Source organism: Blennius ocellaris (genome assembly GCF_963422515.1).
Source record: "Blennius ocellaris genome assembly, chromosome: 21".
Classification (NCBI taxonomy): Eukaryota; Metazoa; Chordata; class Actinopteri; order Blenniiformes; family Blenniidae; genus Blennius; species Blennius ocellaris.
In genome coordinates, this window is record NC_137670.1 from 10,670,116 (window position 1) to 10,686,395 (window position 16,280).

The 16,280-nt window shown below is 40.7% G+C and overlaps 1 protein-coding gene across 1 annotated transcript in view; it reads left to right on the forward strand.

Moving 5' to 3' along the window:
• Positions 1 to 4,390, forward strand: part of snx29 (sorting nexin 29) — a 139,048-nt gene extending 134,658 nt beyond the window's left edge. The window contains exon 21 of the mRNA XM_080516901.1: positions 3,986 to 4,390. Within this exon, the coding sequence (XP_080373027.1) occupies positions 3,986 to 4,112 (127 nt within the window). The 3' untranslated portion in view covers positions 4,113 to 4,390. The remainder of the gene's footprint in view (positions 1 to 3,985) is intronic.
• The last annotated feature ends 11,890 nt before the right edge of the window (positions 4,391 to 16,280 follow it).

Here is a 16,280-nt window from a genome sequence, read left to right on the forward strand (position 1 = left end):
TCGGTAAAATTGCGGCGACATCAGTTCATCCCAGATTTGCATATCGAAATACTCCCCTCTCGTGCGTAAAGGCACAGAGGTCCTTGACGGCATTGCTCCGAGGCTCTTTAGTAGTGACTTTACCACTGTGGGCTTTTTCTAGACTCCATGAGTGCCTGCACATTTGGTACGATCAAACCTGTGGTGAGCTTATGGGGTGGAGGCAGATAAGGCCAAATTTCATCTTGAGTGGACTTGACTGTTAAAATAGTACCACATAGCAACCTTTAAATTTAAATGAGAGGTTTTTATTTGCTGTACAAGATGAAAATGTTTATTTTTAGAAAATTAAACAATTGCAATTGAAAAAGACTACAATCTAACCATGAAGCCAATTTTAATAAAACCTTCTTGTGCAAGACACAGTGAAATGTCTAAGAAGGAAAAAAGATCCTATATCTGTTCCATTATGCATGATTACTGACCTTGACAGCACGGCTTTGAGGCTAATGCTGGTTTGCTGTCTTTCATGGCAGCATCACTGATATCTCCGCTCTGGATGGATGTCATGTAGTGTCTGCTACCCATACGAATCTTTTTAAATTCCATGTTTTCTTTGAAATTCTTACCTTTTGCCGGGGGGGTTGACTGCATTAGAGCCTCTTGTGGCCCAAGAGCCTAATGTTTTGATTGTTTTGTTATGTTATGTTATGTTATGTTATGTTATGTTATGTTATGTTATGTTATGTTATGTTATGTTATGTTATGTTATGTTATGTTATGTTATGTTATGTTATGTTATGTTATGTTATGTTATGTTATGTTATGTTATGTTATGTTATGTTATGTTATGTTATGTTATGTTATGTCCTGAATAAGTGTGCCATTACCCTGTGACCTAGCCACGATGTACCCGTAACTACCTGGCTTTTTCTCCATAGATAGCTGGGATTGACTCAAGCAATGAAGAAGGTGATTTGATTAACATGATGCCTATCAATTGTTACTATTTTGCAGGTTTTAGTGAAATGTCTCGATCACAAGGTGTGATGTTGAGCACAAGAAGATGACCCCTTGCAGTATGATGTGAGAGATAAAGTGCTCTAAATGGAGAAGGATGGTGGGAGAGTAGCAGTAGGAGAGAGTGGGAGAAATGCCGGTAGGGGCTGAACATGTGAGAGGTCCTCCTGGGACACACAATGCTCAGAGGCCAGCCAGATCTGGAAAGTCATTACCACAACTGCAGTGACCTCAACACCAGATGGAAATCAGGGGTAGTCGCAACACTGAAACGAATTATTATGTAATCCTCTGTGACAATACTCCTGCTGTGCTGCCAAAAGTAGTTCCTCGAGTAATTCAAAAGCCATAACACAGCTAATCCTCCAGTGGTTATCATTTGTCATCATTGGACTCTCAGACTGATGAGAGTTGGCAGAAAGAGTGTTTCCACTGCTTTGATTCTGGGTAGCATAACTTTGACAAAAGTGCTGACACCAGGCGTCCCTGTGATCTTTTACAGGATGATAATTTAAAATAAGAGTGGATATCACTTTGTGCTCAGAAGGGGATCAAATAAGTGCTCCCAGAGGAAATAGGCAGAAAATGAGTCTTATATGGAGTGAGTACACTGTAGTTTATGTTCCTGTGGAGGTTGAAATATTTTACTTCATATTTTTGATATATATGTAAAAAGTCCAGCATAATGCAAAAAACTCAATTGTGAAAGCTGTTTCCACCGATGAGTGATGTGAAATTGCCATAAATGTTAAATATTGAAAAGCAAAGCGAATCTTTTTCGGCTCGGATGTAAAACAAAACTCTGTTCAGTACATCCCGTTGTGTGGAAAATGTTGCTCCTTTTTAACCCCCAATCTTCTGCCGACTTGTCCCCCATCAAGTAAAGGAGAGCATCCAACGCAGTTATTAACTCTACGTACACACACCATGTCTCTCACCAAGTAGTAAGCTCTGATTGATGCTATTCTCCCTCATATTTTTGTTTTTAAAAGCATTGCCTCAAGGAGCAACTCTTAAATAATAAAAGTTTAGCATTTCGTCTTTCAAACCACAAAACAAACAGCTGCTGTCCTTCCCGTGGTACGGTTACACCTCTCTCTAGGTTTCCCACCACTTATTATGCAGCTTGACCCTCGCTTTTTATGGTTTGCTCAGAACAGAGTTCACACACTCCGGCTTGAGCTCTGTGCTTTCTTGACCTGCTGCATCGCCCAAAGAAAGAGTGCGGTAGACCTCCGTCTCATTGTGGAGAGCGGTTCGAGGCGGGACCCGACACAATTCATCAGCGGTGAGGTCTCATGTTCGTGTGCGAGTGAGTAAACCTCGAGAGAAGGCCTATTATCCAGACGGTAGTATTTACTACACCCAACCCGCTGTTTGACAATCATTTTGATGTGCACTTGTGTTTGTGTACCCGTTTACTCTAATGAGGCTCCGCCACATTCAAATTACCAATATTCCAACAGTGCCTGGAAATGTTATTATCCTGCACAAATCAATATCATGTCCAAATGGGGGACAAACACATGCTGAGAGCCAGAGAAGAATCTATAAGCCTAATTAATTTCCCACATTTAGCTACTTTTCCCAGTTTGATATGAATAAATGAGACAGCTTGCAGTTTCAACTCTTCACGCTGCCCTCAATTTTAGTGCAATTTTTGCTGATCTAACGCCCCATTGCATCACTGTTTGGACAGCCCTGGTCAAATTCCCAGTGGAGTGTGACTGCTTGTGATTGAACCTGGCTGGTGAAGAGATGATATGTTAATAAATGGCACTTGAGCTAAATGTATATTTTTTTGCCAGGGGAAAAGGAATCATTTTCGTCGTATTAATGAAGTTGAGGAGGCACTCGGATTGGCTTGTCACACCATCGAGTGTTGACAGTTATAACACAAGACATGTAGCAGGAAGGCATTTTTCATACATGAGTTTGAATCTTGGTTCGTGCTCGCTGGTCTGCGCTGCCTGTGTGTCTCCACAATGTTTCTCCAGCTCTCACTGAACTCTGCTTCATTCGGTGCTTAAAAGATCTGCATTGTCTACCACAGCTTGCTTTTGTTTATCAGATTTTAATATACAGATTGGATTTTCACTTCAAAATGTTGTGATTTGAACGGGGCCTCAGCTCAGGAAGCAGGCAACATCAACAACGGTTGTTTTGAAGAAAAATCATCTTTACAGTTGTTTTAAATACGTACTGAAAATCCCTTCATCAGAGAATGAATTGAACTCTGCGATTCAATCACACAGTCGCTGCTTCCTCTCGGGCAGCAGGTGAGACGTCGCTGACGTGTGAATGAAAGCAGAGCGGAGGAACACACAGTTTCAGACGGGCGGAAAGCATTTACCCTCGGGCCTTTTGTGTCCCCGCCTTTCATTTCTTCCTTTTGACGAGAGTCTCTCATTCATCCCCGTCATTATGGGATGACACTCAGAGATCAGCGGTTCACATGTTGTAGGGCCCGTCGTCACGGTAACAAAGGCAGTGATGTCATCAAGTGGCCAGTGTCATTTCCCTCAAAGTAATTGAAAACTGAACCGTTGTAAGAGGAGCATTTGAAGCATTAGACTCTTTCTACCAAAGGGGTCTGTTTTCCAGTTAAAGAAACAGTGGCATCCATATGTTACATACCGACCTCTGAATCTAAAAATCATTCCATCATCATTTCAAACCGAAAAGAGAAACTTGACAGATGTAGAAACTGGAACTAATAGCAAGCAAGCAGTCATTTAAAGAAACTCCCATTTTGCTAAGTCCAATTAGATGTGGGATGTGTGATTCGGCATATTTCGCTCATGAAGTCTTCATTTGCTGTTTTGACTAATGTGTAGTTTACCGAGGAAAAACGTCCCGTGGCAGAAAGGAAACGATTAGGCCACCAGATGCTGCGTCAGCGGCGTGTCTGAATCGTAAACTCTGTAATACATTTCAGCAGATGTTCGTTTAAAGTCTACAACTCTTGTCTTTCCCTCTCATCTAGAGACACGCCCCAAGCCAACGACAGCGGCGCCAAGACCCCTCGATCCAAAACGTCCTCCCGCTTCCCCAGGCTGGGCCGCAGCCGCACGCAGGAGGCCAGGCCCGAGCCCCAGAGCGGAGACCTATGAAAGGAGGATCTCGCCTCGTGGTGCGTGAGGACGTTCAGGAGCGTCTAATCGTCCTCCGAATTGTTCCGGACAAGGCAACGGCCGAGAAACAATGAACGAGATGGAAAAGCAGTTGCGTCGCAGGTCCCTGGAGGGGAGGATATGTAAATGTTTCAGTGTTGCCCGGCTGAGTAGAGGATAGATGAGCCACTCGAGGCTGCTGAACGGTGGACCCAATCACACAGCACCTCTTACCTCACTGAGAGATCAAAGTGCTCTCTGGAAACTGCACATGGACTACCCTGATTTGCTCTCTCCAACACACTGAGAGCATGGGGGCGTTTTTCCACTTTTTGTTTTTTCTTTTTTTTTCCTTTTTTTTTTTTTTTAAACACTCTTGAGATTTGTAGTGAAAGTGTATCATGGTCACAGTGCCTACAGTGTTTTGTAGCTGCTTTCCTGCTCCAGGGTGGGGGATGGGTGTGTGCAGAACAGCGACGAGGTGGTAAATTTAAAGACTTTTTTTTTTTTTTTTTTTTTTTACAGCTCATATGTCAGCATCACGGTGCCATTTACACTTGAAACGAAAACAATGTTTCACAATCGGTGACATGGACCACCAAGCAAAGGGCATTCTTTATCCCTACTCCTGCAATATTATATTATCGTGTTTTTTATAATAATCTGCAGAGGCTGTACCACATCTTAATGCCACCAGAGATGCAGTAATGATCCAAAATAGGTTTAAAATTTTATATACAGGTCAAAAAAATGACAATATAGGGACTGTGCAAAAGTTACTGGGCAGAACTCTTTTTTTATTTTTTCTCCTTGGTAGTTACTGATATTTTCTTTTGACCTTTTCCTCAGATTTTTTCATTAGCAACATCCTCTCTAATATCTCTGAATAAAATATACACTCATCCCAACATTAATATTACTTGTAACAGTACTGGACCTAAAATGTCCAGGTTTCGGGCAAACAAGCCTATAGGAGAACCAAACTTTGAAATGGGCCTTCTTTAAGATCGGCCTTCAGAACTATAACAGCACAACATGAAAGTCTCAGTTTGACTTAAAGCAACACATTTAATAGGTGGTTATATAATAATTTATCTACTTTGTTTCCTTCAAATTCAGTCATATCTCAGTTCTTTTATTTGACACATTGTTACAAACAATTGAAATGGGAAAATAGTTTAAAACAAAAAAAAAAGATTTACTTTGTGGCTTATAAACATTATTTAACACAATAAAATGTTTTTTTTTTTTTTTACTTTCATCTTAGCATAACAGTGAGGAATCAAACTTTAAAAAATGAGTATTTTTCTCTGCCTGATCATTTTTGGACAGTCTCTGTTGGAGAAATGTTATATATAAGCGTAAATTATCGCCTCCCCCCCCAAAAAAAGTGTTTCCACATATCAAATTGTCTTCAGCTTCATGTCTAATGTGTACGCCGATATAGTGTTAAGTGTTTTTAAGAACAGACGCCGTCTATGAGTTGCTTTCGGAAACTTCCTGCTCCATCAGAGGTCGAACTGCACAACTGAGTCTGTCTTTGTTTAGCGGACGTGTCGCAGTGAGATTTAACGCAATGTAATGTTGCCAATGAATGTTTGGGGAAAGAAATGACAACACTTGAAGAAAAGCTGCTGGTTGGAGTGTGAGAAGAAGGGCCGCTGAGCGTCGAGTGTGTGTGTAAAACGGAGGCTCGTTCATATGCATGGCTTCACCCAAGAGTCACGGCAGACTACGCTTAAAACGAGGAGCCGTTGTGTTAGTACGGCTCTGGCAATCTTGAATCGGAGGGTCGGCCCGCAGTGTTGCACCGTTTGCCGAGGGGAGGGGAACAAACAGGGCTTGTGGGTTTTAATTAAGTTGTTACTCCTGCACAGAAACGACCCCTCGCAAGCGATCCAGCCGCCGGTAAACACGTCGTCAGGAAACACTCACAAGGTTGCCGTCAAATCGAAGTTTTTATCAGGCTTCTTAGAGGCCTAATGTGCTGTGGTGAGCTGCCGTTAAAACTCTATCGGAGAAATATTTGATGCATTGACATCTTTCTGTTTTGGAGAAATGGGTCTGCATGTAATCTCAAAGATTGATCAATCTCTGCTGATATTTAGTCCCTATTATTAAATAAAAATTACGATACAGGCCAACACTGGTAACTCTCAACACATTACAAGTGCATTTTTGGTCACTTGCAGGAAAGCTTGAATGTGTGGGTTTAATGGCATCTTTTCTCAGCAAACTATTAAGAGAAAAAAATTATAATAATAAGAATCATGTGTACGGTTTAAAATCACATGTCTCACAACAACAATAATACTCAAACTAGTACGTTTTGATCAGAAAACAAGAAAAGCAGCAATAATTATAGTAATTATAGACCACCAAACTATATTGACTCGATTAAAAACAAAAACGAAATCCTATGGAGTGATACAGCTCGTTTAAAACATGGAAAAAGAAAAAGTATTTCAGACATGCAAACAGAAAATACCTTTATATTAACATGTACGCCAATTTAAAAAGAAAACATTGTTTATGATGACCAATAAAACTAAGATTTGAAAAAAAATTAGATAAAGAGGGTGTTCTTCTCTTTACTTCTCAAAATTACTCTGGAATCTCTTGAAAAGTAGCGTAAACTGACTAAAACCAAACCAATTTTACCATTCCCAGCTAAATAAAACCCCTACAATGCCTTCACGCATTACTGCTACCCAAGAAAAAGTACATTTAATATGGCAGATCGGAGTTATTGTGTGTTGCAGTAGATCGAGTAAAAAAACTGAATGAACTGCTTCTTGCTGTTTGACGGTTTTAACATTGAACTTTCGTTCACGGGACCTCTTCATGCTTTCAACTCTGGAGCTACTCTTATTCTCTAGCAGAGCAGCTTTAAGATCTCAGGTAGTCTAAGAATGCACAATATACCCACAATTTTTAAAAAAAGAGTTCCCTGAGGGACATTCAGCTGAACACCACTTCTCTTGATATAATTACCAACCTGGTTGCACCCACAGTCCTCCACACACTCTATGAAATGACTTCAAGGTTGGTAAACAGCAGAATCGAATGACTTGTAGACACTTGTTGATTGAGACGCAGCCACGTTGTCCTCTCGCAGTAGCCTTGTCTGTTCTAGTCTACTTTTCTGTCCTCGCCTTAGTAAGCAGTCAGGCCTTATCTGTCAGTGTCACGGCAACGGGAGAGTGAACAATAAAGTACAATGTGTACAGTGCATACACAACCCATTTCCTTGTTGTCTTTCTTAACCTCGTTGCTCCTGCGTGGAGGCGAGCGGCCATCGCACCATTCTGTCGCAACAGTGAGCTTTGTGTTTGTGAATGCTTGTCAGATTACGTGCATGTGTGCATCTGAGCATACGTGTGTGTGTGTGTGTGTGTGTGTGTGTGTGTGTGTGTGTGTGTGTGTGTGTGTGTGTGTGTGTGTGTGTGTGTGTGTGTGTGTGTGTGTGTGTGTGTGTGTGTGTGTGTGTGTGTGTGTGTGTGTGTGTGTGTGTGTGTGTGTGTGAGATCCGGGTTAATCTCGGAACACATGCAAGATGAACACGTCGGCATTACGTTTGGCGTACGGACCGTACGCATTAATAGATAATTGTAAAGCCGGATTTCGGAGTGGGTGGAATTATTATACAACCAAGGCGGCTTTGCTAAGTCGGCGCGGAGCTTTTATCCAAACCACACAGCCGGTTTGGGGGAGACGGTCCTCGGGAAAGAGAAGTGGCAGGGCGCACAAACTGCTCGTTGTCCATTGACCAGAAAATTGGTTACAGGCCTGTTTAGAATGTGGATGGCTGCTTTTACCAATGCTACACACACACACACACGTCTCGCACTTTTCATTGAGATCTTGCCTGTGTACTCTATTTGATTTGCCTTTTCTTAGATAAATAGTCAATATTTTTAAAAACCTGTTATATTTCTTTTTAAAGTCACTAGTCTAGTTAAGTGCGAGTATACACAACACAGTTAAAGATTTTTCCTCTCCTACAATAACCTCTGACGGGAAACTTTGTGCACTCTTTTCATTTTCACATCATCTGTGAGGCTTCTCTAATTAAGTCTAATGGATTAATTTCGACACAGCTGGACCCAGATTAAATTACAGAGGGTTCTCTGGGGATGTGGAAAAAAACAGGAAGCGTCAGAGCTCAACGTGAGTCCTCAACACCTCTTTCCTCTTGACTTCCTTTATTAAAAACTTGTGTTAAAATTCATTCAAGATGCACATTTCATCCAAAAATCAGCCTGAAACTTGACGTAAGAAGGAAACTCTCGCAACAAAAGAGAGGGTTTTCAACTCAGCAAAGACTGTTTGAGTTGGAAGAGACCAGGCCACATTTACACATACCCAGTTTAAAAATAACATATTTCCCTCTCTATGTTAAAAAAAAAAAAAAAAATCTTCATTTACATCGATCCACGTATGCAGCTGGTTCAGAGCTGCTATGAGCATGCCAAATTTGCAGGGGGCAGTGTAGAAAAAAGCATGAAGCTATGATAGCCAATCAGAATCCTGGAAACTAAACAAGCCATCAGGAATTGTGATTTAAATCTTTAGATGCAAATAGAGACACTTATCCAGATCTCCACTTTGGACGGAGTTTTCAGGAATCATCTTTTGTGGTGAGTCGTAGCTGCGTTTATGTGTAAATGCACGGCCCAAACGCAGAGAAATCGCCCCCTTTTTTTTCTGATGCCCAGGTGTAAACATGGCCTGATTGACCTCATTAGGCTGAATCTCCAATTAGCTAAATGAGACACACCTGAGAGGAGGAGGAGCTCCACAGGTCAACTGGAGGTTCTTTACAACCTGTGCATCCAAATATGGTCTTTTGAATTCATGCTTTTGCTCATGGATTTTTCTTGCTTTAAGTACCTTTTTTTTTTTTTTGCTGTCACAACAATCTGTTTGAGTTCAATGACAGGTCTTGTCGGTACAGGTGAGTCAAATCCCCCTAAACAAGCTTGCAGAACATCAATGTGTTTACATCTCTGACCCATGTTCATGGTAATACTAAGAAGAATGGTGGCAGCAAAAAGCTGCACAGCAGACAAATCAGACCTACAGGAGAAAAAAGTACACAACTTAAAATTAACTTGAAATGTATTAAGGGCATTTTGAGGCATTTAAAGTCTATTTATGATTCATAACTGACTGACTTGATTGTTGGTAAATCATACTCAAATGTACTTTACTAAATTGAAAAAGGTAAGCTTGGCATGATTGTTTAGTAATGACAAAATGTGTTTGTAACCTCTGCTTTAATGTGAAACACAGGTTTAACAAAAACTTCAGAATTTTAGTCCCAAGTTTAATACCTGTTCTTATTTTTAAGTAAAAATATTTCTTCATGTCTCTGCTGGTGTTTTTCTCTGTATTACAAACTGTACTCTTTTAACATGATGCCTTTTCTTTGCAGTTGACTTTTCTCTCTGTAATGTTTGTCCTCTGCAGATGGCAAGGAGACAGTTTATAAAAAAAACTGTAAGCAATAACAAGTATTTTAGTTTTTAATATATAGAACACAACCCTAAAAAAAATGTCCAAACTCGGTACAAATATCAAAAAAAATAATCTATTTTGAGTTAGTGTGATGAAACACTGCTGATTTCCAACATATTTGATGGGACTTAGAATAAAAATGGAGTTATTCCAAGCCATACCACTGGAAACTGGGAATTTTGTTGTCTCTTCTATCTATCTATATATATATATATATATATATATCAAAATCAGGCCTTCCTTTCGGGTGAATAGGAATCTTTCACAGTATATTAAAGCCCTGTCTTTAAAAGGGTGTCTAAGGCTTAAGTCAAGCCCGTATTTATGACATGATCCACCACTGAGCCAAAGAATACATGTGCCATAATCTGTGTCTTCTCTTCCCTTTGTCCCCTTCAAGATGCAGAGTTTCTTTCCCGGCTCATTTTGCATCACTGTATATAATTACCAAGCTTTTACGTCTGCGAGGTGAACATGAAAGAGACGGGGACGCTGGTTTAAACAAGGTCACTGCATAAGCAGCGCGGCTATCTGCACACGGTGCCGGCTCGGCGTCCGGACACATGTTCACTGCAACAATAAGGAACTGGCACGCTATAGAAGGAAGGAAACTATGATTAATGTGTGCTCATGCGGAGGGCAGCAGACGCTCAGAGACTAAAAGTCAGCGACGTCGCTCTAAGCTGCTTTTATTAACTGGTATATGTACACTTCTTGCATTTGGTCCAGGTATAGTTTCTGGTATTACGGTTTTGAACAATTATTCTGCTCTCAGCTACCTGGTGCACCCATTAAAGCAGGACTCAGTATGGTTCACCTAAAGAGCTGTTGGCCAGACACCAAGGACTTTAGAAGCTCTCAGCGAAAAACAGAATAATTATCATATGTGGTGCTAATTTTGGCTTTAATGGCACTTCAGTCATGTTATGATGCACAGTAATTAAAATGTGTTAAAAGATAAAGAATCTCACCTTTATTTTTTTCCTCAATAAAAACTAGGTGGCCCATTTATTGCAAGCCTGCATGCTCCTATCAACCAAACATTTTGAGTGGTCTTTCCTCCTCTGGTGTGATGACCTTTAAGTGACCTTTTTCTGTATTTGTCACCATATTCATATTTGTCTTCACCACCTGCATCTTTGTTGTTGGAGTCTGACGTCACGGACTAAGTTTGCTGCCCCATTTCCTGATTAAGTTGCCTTCATAACTCTGTGAACTTTAACCTGCTTTTATATCTGTGCATGTTGTTTCTTGGTGCTTTTCACTGGCTCAACCAGATGTTCCACATATTTCTGTGCTTTTTACACAAAATATCACCTTCCATTTGTCTCTCTCTCTCTCTCTATTCTTGCATTCCTACTATATCTTCACACTTTCTTTATGCCCCTGCCTGTCACACTGTGTGACTTTCTATCTCTTTCTGTTATTCCTTCTGTTTTCTCTCTTCCTTGATCCTCCTCCCTTTCCCCACCTCATCCACCCTCTCTTTCTCTGCCCATACCTTGTTCCCTCTGAGACTCGGCCTTCTTGGCACAGCGTATTTACTCAGCCAGTCACTGGCTGCCTCTGTTTATTACCTATTCAGCGATGAGGCAGCAGAGACAGAGAGAAGGAGCTCTTTGGAGGATTTCTCTTCTCAACTTTACCACTGCTGCCGGTCGCTGAATCTTAATATGTTGTGCTGGAAAATTGATTGTTTCAGGTGCTCTTTTTCCCCCCTTTCATCTTTTTCAATTTGTTCAGTATTGAGCACAGACTCTGGCCTGTTATGTAAAACAAAGTTCACATGAAATGCCAATATGGGTGGGGGGGGGTCAAAAAGATAGATCACCGCAGGCTCGGAGAAGAGGATATGTTTGTGTTGCATCTTATCAGGATGAAATCCCAAGTTAAACTGTAATGGATTATGTTAATTAATATGCTATCAGTTGTGGGAACATGGGAAATAAACTGTGTGCTTTATCCGTAAGCTGTTTATAAACTTATTCAGTGTGAAGCCAACATGCAGCACTGTTAACATCAAGTCAATTAGACAACAGATATGCTGATTCTCGCCACGATGAGGTCAGATAAGAACAGAAGCAAATAAATCCACGACAGAGCAGGTTGGAATCAGACCCTCATCTCAGGGTTCAGCCCGTAATGTCAAACATTTCCCATTTCTCTTATCTTTAACTTTTTCTCTACTACTTCACCGTTTGCTTCCCCTTCACATTACAATCAGACCTCTTTCATTTACTATAATTTTTTTTTTTCACTTTCACAGAGCTTGACAATAGCCTGTGGCACCTTTTGATCTGCCCTGAAGCTCCACCAGAACGCCGTGATCCTCGAACTGCAGCAGGTGCAGCAACAGCCGAGTGAGCAGAGGTGAGATACGACAGAGCTGCCACTGATAGCAGAGACTTCTTGGCGAGTCGGTGGGAAAACTTGTGTGGCCCTCTTTTCTTGAGTGCGAGAGTCCTCCAGCTCTTCTGGGCTGTGGGTAATAAGGCTTCAGGGGATTTCTCCTTGTTCTTTTAGAGCAAATTCGTCACCATAGTTGAGTTCAGATGAACTAAAAAGAAGGAAAAACCTGGTTCCGGTTCGCAACGATTTTTAAACCTGAATAATAAGCTGCCCAATGCAGATAATGTGAAGGATCATAAACTCTCATCAGCCCATGAAATGAATTCACACTGTTTTTATTACTGGAAGATATTGTAAGAAAGGCATCGATTGAAGTAACATGGGATTTTTTTTATTATTATTGAATTACTGTATCTTGCATTGAAGCAGAAAAGCTCCTGTAGTACAATAAGGTAAAAAAATATGCGATGGAATGTAACTGCCCCCATGAGGGCAACGATTCATCAATGCAAGACTCCTTAAAACAGCCAAAACCACATAACCACATCAGGCAAATATTTAAATGTAAATGTTGGTTGTTTTAAAAAAAAAAAATTCTGATTACGTTTTTTGGGTTTTTTTAAGATTTCGTGCTTCTTGATCTTGTGGGTTGGTCTGATAGTAATGGTTTGCTGCTGTCAGAGTTGGGGGCATATCACTCGGCAACTGTCTTGCTTAACTTACAACTTACTTTATGCTCTGTTTGATCATCACTGGAGGATCCCAACACCAGGAACCAGTAAACGCTTTGTTGGACAATCATGGCATCCTCTTCACAATGAGATGGTTTAAAAGAAAAATGTTATGCCGTTTGGCCACGAAGACGCATTTCTGAGGTGGTACAAGCTCTGTTATTGGCAAATTAGGTTTTCTTGTGGGTCCATGTTGTTTTGGGAGCTGATTATTTCAGACAAATAGGAATCGGTGCACAAAGGAAGAGCATTGTTAGTCCTTAAATTGGGAGAAATGGTGTTTCCCTGGAGCTGAATTTAATAAGTGTTTAGACAATGTTCAAACTGATCTCAACGTGAGCGCATGTGTCAAGGAGATGCCCACGAGTGAATCTTATTTTCAATAGTACCTTTCTTCAGAAAGAGACAATCCAGTCCAGCTGCTCGTCCAGTGCACTGACAACTGTCCTGTTTTATTAAACACACTAACAAATGTCTGAAGTTCCTGAGAGCAGGTCAGCCGTAACACAATACAATAACATTTACTGTGAGACTATACACATCTGCATCACTTCACACCAAACTGCTCTGCAGTTTCTCCCTGCAGAGCCGGATCAAGTATAATTGTATATTCATGTGCATGTCTTCAGATCAATACATGTCATGTTATAGTCCTGAGAGAAAAAGTATGGAAGATTGCTTCTGTTACTAGGATACAATATGTGTTTTGTGTGTTAAAATGTGTAGATTGATCTGTACCACAAACACTGATCGACCATTAGTCTGCCTGTGATCATCAAACATAAAAGGATAAACTGGGTGAAATTCAACTCTCCTATGGAAATGTTGATTTGGAGAGACTAACAGTCCAATATCATCCTTAACACCAATGATTGGAAAGTAAAATTAAGATTCTGGCCGTACAATAATATGTTTGGGAGATCTTGCTGATGTTTATCACAATAACAATGTATATTTATTAAATATGCAAAGATGAAAGAATTTTAGACAATATGAAGATAAATAAGTCGGTAATCATATTTTTCAAATGAAAAGATAAGAAGGAAGAAAAAATACTAAACAACTGAAGAGCAACCCAATAATTAAATCATTGAAGAAAAGGGAAGCCTTCAGTCTCTTATATAATCACAAATGTACATAATAAACTCTATCTGTCCCCCGAGTGTCTCATCTCTCTGAAATAAACTAAGCCTGTGAACACGAAGCTAAAACATTAAAATTCATTAAACATTCCAAAGCTAAAATGTTCAAATGTTAAAACTAGATTTTGACTGGTGTGGAACTAGATTCCCACAAGTTGTGAGGTTTCAATACTGTGCTGGTCAGTCCAACTGGAATCTTTAATGTGAATTGACAGCAGTGATCTGTGACCTCCTTATGGCTCCTTTTCGATCAATCCAATCGGTAGTTTCCGGTCTTGCACACTTTCTTTTTATCAATAACATGCCTGAGAACCACCCAGACACATGATTTGTATTCTCCTTTCATGCAATGTACAAAAGGAGGCGTGGGAGGCGAATGGGATTATAAGTGGACACTTAATCACAGGAAGTGGTGTTTTACGGAAAGAACTGATGACCCTTAATAGAAGAAAGAATTAGCGATGGTGATGGAGTGAGGAAGAAGTCTGGTCTCATTGAGAAATGCCTTGCAAAAGACCCAGTCGTGTTCTCGCCAATGCTGTTTCTTCTGTCACACTTTTTCGTTTATCCAGATAAAAAAGTTAAACAGTTTTGTACTTTTGATTGTTTTGCTCTCACAGTATCATTATTAATAGGAATGTGAAAATTGCTCGGCAGCTTTTGTGCAACATACAATACCTTCTGTCCGATGCTGTGTTTGGTCAAATGCAACACAATGCATGACTGGTGCTTGCAACATGAATGCATTACTTCAAAAGCCACAGAAAATTTGAAAAGCAGGTTTCAGTTAATTTTCAATCCAATAGTCTTCGATCCAATTTACACAACATTTTGCAGTGAAAATGGAAAACTTTTGTCCCATTTTAGTGTCAGTTTACATAACAGTGGTGCTCGGAGTCAATGAAAGTGCAACTTTAAAAAAAATTATGACTCCATCTCCATGAATACCAGGGAAGATGCAACTTGTTGAAAGTGCTCAGTGTCCATCACTGTAGATGAACAAAAACAACAATGTCTTGACTGAGTGTCATGACTCCCAACCCATATTCGCCTCGGACTTTGCCTTATATAATGTATTCATATGAACCATAATCACCATTGTAAATCTTCACAGCGTATTGTTGTCTGTGTGCATGTATGTGTGGTTTCATTACAAAAACAAACATCATCACCAAGTCGTGGCCTGCATTGCTAACTATGTCTTCAGAGTTTCTGCCATTTACGCGTGAATGGACATTGCTGCGTAAAGGCGAAATCTTTCTGAAACAAACACCCAAAAACTGTTTTTACTTGAAACGTTGCTATGGAAATGGGACCTGAGTCTGCTTACACACCCGGGCTTGGCTAAATGCACTAACACAGCATTCATTTCATCCAGCCCAAACTGAACCAGTTTATCTTTTGTCCCGTTGTGTCTTTAAAAGTTTGGGCAAATCTTGACCCCACACAGGCACTCGTGTTGTTACCATAGAGACTCAATATTCTTTCTTTGTTCGACCAGAGTGGCCAGACAAGAGAGCACAAGATAAGTTGGAAGGGCACAAACATCTGGAATGGACAATAGAGCGGGAAAGAAAGTTGATGGACACAAGAGAGAGATGAGAAATGAGTAGGGAAGGTAGGTGGGCAGATGGAAAGAAAATTGAGATTGTTCAAATGAGACAAAAGATGGAAAGAAATGGACGGCTGGAAGCCGGCCACCTACCCACCTCTTCAGAAATGGAAATGGAGAGTGCAGTGGAGAGACCATTCAAAGCCGCAGTTGGAAAAAAAAAAGGAGAGAAAAAAAACAAAACATGCCACAGCGGATCTATCTCGTGTACAACGAATGAAGGTCAGCCTCATTTGTTCTCCGCTGAGACAAGGGGGTCCTTCATATGATGAAATGGAGGAGGAGCATGAAACAGATGAGAGATGGCAAACATGAAGGCCGATTCCATCATGTGAGCTCTTGTGATCGGCGGACACACACACACGCGCGCTCGCCGCTGACGGAAGGGAATACAATCGACTGTCAAACAGGTGCCTCTCATGAATGTGTAATGGTGTTTGCCGTACAACTCTTCATATGAATGTGTGACGAAACGGCCTTCATCGACGAAAAATGACACGTTTTTGATGGCGTTCGGCAAAGTTCTCACGAGAGCACTCCCCGGACTCTTCTTCAAGGTTGAACAAAGCAACTCCACGATGATTATTTTCACCTCCAAAAAGCCGGGTATCAAAAGGACAGGAAACGAAGGTCTTTTGAAGAGATATTTAAATTCTTGTCTGCTTTGACTCTATGGCGACGTTTTATCAAGTTGAGGTGTCCAATCCACAGTTAATCAGGAGGTAGGGCAATAACACCGAAGACCTTTTCACACAGAGTGCCTCAAGCAGTAGATCATTCTGTTCTCATGGCGGTGAGCTTCAGGTATGAGGAA